Below are 6,516 nucleotides of genomic sequence, written 5' to 3' on the forward strand. Positions count from 1 at the left end.
GTACAAGTAATAATTAAGTCAGAAGTGACAGATCTAATTAGCAATCTTTTCTTCCTTTGACCTTGACTTTAACTTGTATTTTGACTTAAAAAAGTCGGGTCGTTACAGGTTATGGGAGGTGTTGGGTTGGTGGTGGTAGGAGGGAGGGAGGGAGATCAAGATAGATGTATTTTATCAGTGGTCTTGATACATGTATGCATTTCATCAGTGATCATAATTTGTTTTAATTAGTGATTTGGATTTATGTTTTATGGATTTCATCATCAATCTTGAAGTATGGATTTATGGGTAAACTCATTCTACATAGCTATAGAGAGAGGAAGGTAAGAGAAAGGGGTTTTATAAATAATTGGGGTAAAAAGACAACTATACACTCATATGCCTTGCACATGATTTGATTTAATTGAAAAAATTAACTGGGTTTGACCTAAAGGACATATCGTGCAAGATTTCGAAACATTAAGTACAGAACTTGTCAACTTTTGTGCTAAAGGACACCGTGTGCAAAATGGTGTAAACATAAAGGACAAAACCTGTAATTTACTCTCCATTAAATTATTAAACTGAATTTACGACGACGTTGATAATAGAAAATGCAATTGCTAACAATTAGAATAGAAAATACAAATTTATTAATTTTCCAAACGACAAGTTACTCCTTAACCACTTTCATATACCTGAGGAGCTAGCCTCGGCTTTGGGTGTACCAACAAGGGCTCTGCTCTTTGAAGGCCTAGCCCATAGGCTTCATTCATGTCGAGCTTCTCCGGATGTACCCCGTTAGCCAATTCCCAATCAAAGGTCTGGACCAATGTCGCAACAAGCAACTTAACCATTCTCAACCCTAAGTTAATACCCGCACACATCCTTCGTCCAGCCCCAAATGGTATTACTTCAAAATCATTTCCTTTAACATCAACATTGGGCTTTTCACCTCCGGGTAAGAACCGTGAGGGTCGGAATTCAAGTGGGTCTGTCCACATTTTTGGGTCACGGGCAATGGCCCACACGTTAACAAGGAGGGTGGATCCCTTGGGAATGTAATACCCATCAACTTCACAACTCTCAGATGCAATTCTCGGTAAGGATAGTGGTGTTGAAGGGTGAAGCCTAAAGGTTTCCTTTACAATAGCTTGGAGGAATGTTAGTTGGCCTAGGTCTGATTCGGTTACAAGTCGTTCTCGGCCAACTATGTTGTCCATTTCTTCTTGGGCTTGTTTTAGTAATTGTGGATGGCGAATGAGTTCGGCTATTGCCCATTCCACTGTACTAGACGATGTGTCAGTTCCTGCAACGAATAAGTTCTGGAACATCCATAATTTCTAGTTAGATATGTAGCAAGATTTAGTTAATGAACCAATATAGAAACTTTTAATTTTAATATACTCCTGTATCAATTTGTACAGTAGAAGAACGTTAATGGAATTGAACAATTTGAGATTAATATATTACATAAAACTACATCTTCTAATAATTTAACTAAGTAATATGGTTGAAATCTGCCTTTAAAAAAAAAGCTATGTAATATAGTTGGTTATTGTTGAATATAAAAAGGCATCAAACGTAGATATAAAAAATTTATTAAATAATTAGAAAGCTATATAACATAATTATGCATACCGACAAATGTGTAATTAAGTAAACTACGATATAGCCCACTGAGACCATTAGGTCCTAGGTTTGATTCCCATAAAAGAGAGTTTTCCCCAGATTTATTTATTGAGTTTTCTGCTGAATTGATGTACAGACATTATTGCCTAATGCCTAGTGTAGATGAATATGATTGGTTGGTTCCACTCGTGACACGATGATACTCTAGTGCCCCGTCAGTGATCCTAATTTGTCGTTAAAAAAAAAGTAAACTGTGATATAACTTTCGTTGCACGTCATTGTATTGTGTTGAATAGTAGTATTATAACAATTAATTATTTAATATTTTTGTTAATGTTAATTTATATATTATTTATTTTTCACTTTATGAATAAACAGTCCAAAGTAATATGATAATATTGTATAAAATATGGTTGTTAACTATAAAATTCTAGAGTATGAAATTTGTAAAGTAAAATTGTTATACCAGAGCTATATGGCATATATACTACTTTTTGCCTCGCTCGCGTTGCGAGGTATTAAGCTGAATATTTCTCACTCATAACATGTATGTTTGTGTTTCGGTTACCTGTACATACTACCATAACATGATCTAAAAAAATTATATCGAGTCAGCCGCTTAAAACAAAACAATACCTTACTTTTGCTTAAAAAAAACTAAAACATTGAAAAAACTATAATTTTAAACTGAGGGCAAAATTGTAATTTTTCAGAACAAATGAACATGTGCCAGACAGCCGCCTGACACAAATAAAAATTACACCGAGTCGAACAATTAAAATAAAACACTACCATAGTTTTGTAAAAAAAACTAAAACGATGACATAAATGTAATTTTACACTGGAGGCAAAATCTTAATTTTACAGGGAAAAAACAGAACACTGGGGCAAAATATTAATTTTGCAGGGAAAAAACAGAAAAACAATAGCAAAACTGCAAATTTGAACCGAGAGCAAAATAGTAATTTGGCTAGAAGAAGAAAACAAAACCAATGGTAAAAAGGTAAATCTAAATGGGACAAGATCATAATTTGGCTAGACCAATGGGGAAGTGCCAGAATTAAGTTATTCCCCTCCATGTAGTTTAAACACGCATATAAACAAAGTTAACAAATAAAGAATTTTTTTTATAAAAACAGAGGGACTAAACACCTATATTAGCGAAGCTGAAGGTTTAAATAAAAATATAAAAAGTGATCATCAATTACTAAAACTGATAAAAGTAGAGGGACTAAACATGTACACTCCTAAAATTAAAGCTGATAGACTAAACACATATATAAATAAAGGTAACCAATAAAAAGAAAGCTTTTTAAAAAACAAAAGGGTTATACAAATATGTGAACAAAGGTGAAGATTTAGAAGTTAAATACAAAAAGAGTTCAAAGTTAAATGCAAAACGAAAGGATGGTGTTTGTACTTATAGGTAATATATCAGATCCCTATGTTCATACAATCATACTCGAGATAAATTGTATATGTGTAACAAAGAAACAGGGTTTCTGTGTAGTATCACAGTTACTATGCATAACATGACACTTACCACATGTCCTGATCACAATAAAAGCACTGTGCATAACGTGACTTACTACATGTCCTGATCATAATAAAAACAACGTTAATATTACTTATTGTAGATATTGATTTTAATGGTTATAAATAACAATTGTTATACAAATAGATTTTTTAAGGTTTTATTTTATTTATTATAGGTTAAATGACATAAGACTAACTCATTTATTTTTTAAAGGTTTTATTTTATTTATTATAGGTTAAATGACATAATACTTTAACTCATTTATTTTTCATTAAATCTATATTTTCGCTAATAATTTACATTCAATTTGCTCAAATAAAATGCAGAATGCGTAGGCGCGTTTAAAAGGATATTTTTATCAAAGATACGGCATTTTTAGTCTCCAGTTATTATGGTGATTGTGTTTACAGTCCCGCTACTGCCACGAACTAAACTGATACGGACAGAGGTTTGGTATCGATATGTATATCAGAATTAATACAAGTACTCATTTTTATGTTGGTATCGTATTAGGCATTTTGTTTTTTTCTTCACCAATTGCCCATACCCTAAGGGGGAGCGGGGTGCATGCAGCAAAGCATGTGGGTAACCCATTTGCCGCACGGGGGAAGCACCGCCATCACCAATATTGTCACGCGGGGAGGTGATTTGCGGGGTATTGTTGCCGCATGCGGTGAATGTGAGGGAGAGGGGATAAAGGTGAGGCCCACTAGTATTCAACCAATCATGTCTTTTGTTTATTATTATTTTTTTTTTAGAAAATGATTTGGGTAAAATGATTTGGGTGAAACCACCCTTGTGTTTTTTGGGCAAGAGTGATGTATAAGAGGGGAATTGACATGACACATCATGATTGGGTGGGTAAAATTTCCTGCTCATGAGAGAGGGGTACACCCTCTTCACCTTAAGAAACCGATACCAACCAGATTCATACGCGAGTTAACCGCAATAGGAACATACCAGAAGCAAAGCTTTGATTTCGACATCCGAAAGCTTCCCTCCCTCTCCATCAGCATCCTCCTTGAGTCCAAACAGTGTGCTCAACAAGTCACCATGCTCCGACCCACCACCTTTGCCAGACTTATGCTCCTCCAGAATCACATTAAGAAATGAATCGAATTGTGCGTGCAGCTTCTTCATCTTCTTCGTAATCCCTTGCAGGTCCAGCCAGTCAAGCGCCGGAATAAAATCACCAATATTAAATTCTCCGGCCAACACCAACAACTCAATCACCATATCTTTAAACTCATCCGCCTTCGGATCACCGCCTCCACTACCGTTACCGAACACTCTCCGGCCTAACATCACTCGCGCTAATGCGTTCGTGGTGCACACGTTGAGTAATTGACCTAATTTTACTGTTGATTTTCCTGCACCGGCTAATGCGCGCGTGAGTATTGCAACCTCCTCCTACATGTTCAAAATTCCACATCACACACGATTCAAATCAAATATCACACGTAGATGAAATCATACACACTTGGAAGATGAAATCACACACGAATCAGAGAAAAATAACACACTGATTTGAAATTCTGAATCAAATTGCATGAAAAGAGACACTAATCGTAGAAGAAATCACACACGAATTGAAATTATGAATCACATCACAAGAAATCGCGAATTTAAAAAACAAAACCTGGCGAATATGACGGAAATCATCGAGTGCTTTAGCAGAAAACAGGTGCACAGAGCAGATCTTCCGAAGCATGCGCCACCGCGGACCGTACGGTGCGAACACGAGATCCTGATAATTATACGCAATATGCTTCGCACCAGAGTTCGGCGGTCTGCTCGCAAAGTTCCCGTCATGAGCCTTCAAAAATTCCGCAGCAACTGACGCAGAGGCGGCAACAACCACATCAACAAAGCCTAGCCGGAGGTACATCAATGGGCCGTGTTTTGCCGCCAACGCCGCCAGCGAGTGGTGCGGAATGGTGCCGAGGTGCGGTAGGTTTCCGACGATCGGCCATGGGGTGGGGCCCGGTGGGAGGCGGTTAGAGCGATGGGTGCGTAGGTTAAACAGGAGGTAGAGTATGAAGGCGGTAATGGAGGTGTAGAGAAGCAGGAGTAGGATGTTCATTTTATGTACGGGGGTTGGGATTGTGAGTAGGTGAGTAGGAAAACTGTGTTGTTTATATATAAACCTCTCTGCATGTACGTTACATTTCGGAAGCTTGGTAGTGTGTTGCATAATTCCATAATCGTTCAAAAAAAAAAAGTTACAACATTAAATTATTTTATAATTATTCTAATCATTTTGAATAATATATTAAAAATTAAAAAAGTGTTGTTCCAAGAAAGTTAAAATAAAGTTTAAACCACCTACTTTTAATGTGTATTAACAATTTGGCACTTAATACTAGACATTAATTTGTTAACTTTAGAAAGAAATGCTTTATTAAATTAAATTGATATTTTAATTTAGGATGTTAAATACACCCCAAAAAGTCAAACTTTTTTTACTTTTACCCCCAATCAAGCTATTTCAGTCAAATGTTCAACTTTTCTCCATAAACCAACTTTAATGGAACAAGTTTCCATAAAACAACTTTATTTCATTTTCTTTCCATTTCAATTCTTAGTTTTGTTTTTCATTTTAAATCTGAAATCTTATATTATTATTTACTTTTTTATTCTTTTTATTATTTAAAATAATTACAACTAAACAACTATTTAAATTATTTCTTTTCTTTTATTTTATAATTTAAAACTAATGAAACAAAGACGCTCTGAAAATATTATAGCTATAGTTTTCAGATTTTTTATTTTAGTTTTCATGGCGAATAATTTAAAACAGACAGTTTTCATGGCATAATCTTGTGATTTGTTTTTTTTACGGTAAAGGAAAAGTTTAACAAAATATAATTAAAGTAAAAAAATCATATATAATTTGTTTATTATACATAATTTGTTTATATAATTTGTTACTTAATGATTATCAAGTTTGACTAATTGGTATATTAATCCATATCTTGGGTGTATTTATCACACCCCTTTCCATAAACTAATAATTTCTCTCACTCAACTTTTAATTCTTTGACCAGGGTGTATTTAATACATAACATTTTCAAAAGTTCATATATAACCAAATCAAAGATTTTGTAAACGAAAGTTAAATTTCAAATATTTAACAGTTTTGAAACTAACCATTTGAATTTAAAAAAATATATCCACAACTTTAATTTTATAAATCATAATATTAATTACTAATTGTAACAGTAACAATGTTTAATAAAAATGAGGAAAAAAAGAACTCTATAAATCAACGTGTGACATCTGTGCTTGTAATCATTGTATATACTCCGAATAATTCTTTTATCAATGAAACAATGTTATTTGATCCCAGTGGTTGTTTATTTATGTTT

At 34.2% G+C, this 6,516-nt stretch overlaps 1 protein-coding gene across 1 annotated transcript; it reads right to left on the reverse strand.

Annotated features, from left to right (window-relative positions):
- Window positions 1-528: 528 nt before the first annotated feature.
- On the reverse strand, window positions 529-5,264 carry LOC110908322 (flavonoid 3'-monooxygenase). The gene is made up of 3 exons (XM_022153244.2): window positions 4,788-5,264; window positions 4,109-4,558; window positions 529-1,304 (listed from the first exon to the last, which is right to left on the reverse strand). The coding sequence occupies exons 1-3, from the start codon at window positions 5,229-5,231 to the stop codon at window positions 660-662; spliced, it is 1,539 nt and encodes a 512-aa protein (XP_022008936.1). The 5' UTR covers window positions 5,232-5,264; the 3' UTR covers window positions 529-659.
- Window positions 5,265-6,516: the final 1,252 nt, after the last annotated feature.

The sequence above is a fragment of the Helianthus annuus genome, chromosome 8, assembly GCF_002127325.2.
Source record: "Helianthus annuus cultivar XRQ/B chromosome 8, HanXRQr2.0-SUNRISE, whole genome shotgun sequence".
Lineage (NCBI taxonomy): Eukaryota > Viridiplantae > Streptophyta > Magnoliopsida > Asterales > Asteraceae > Helianthus > Helianthus annuus.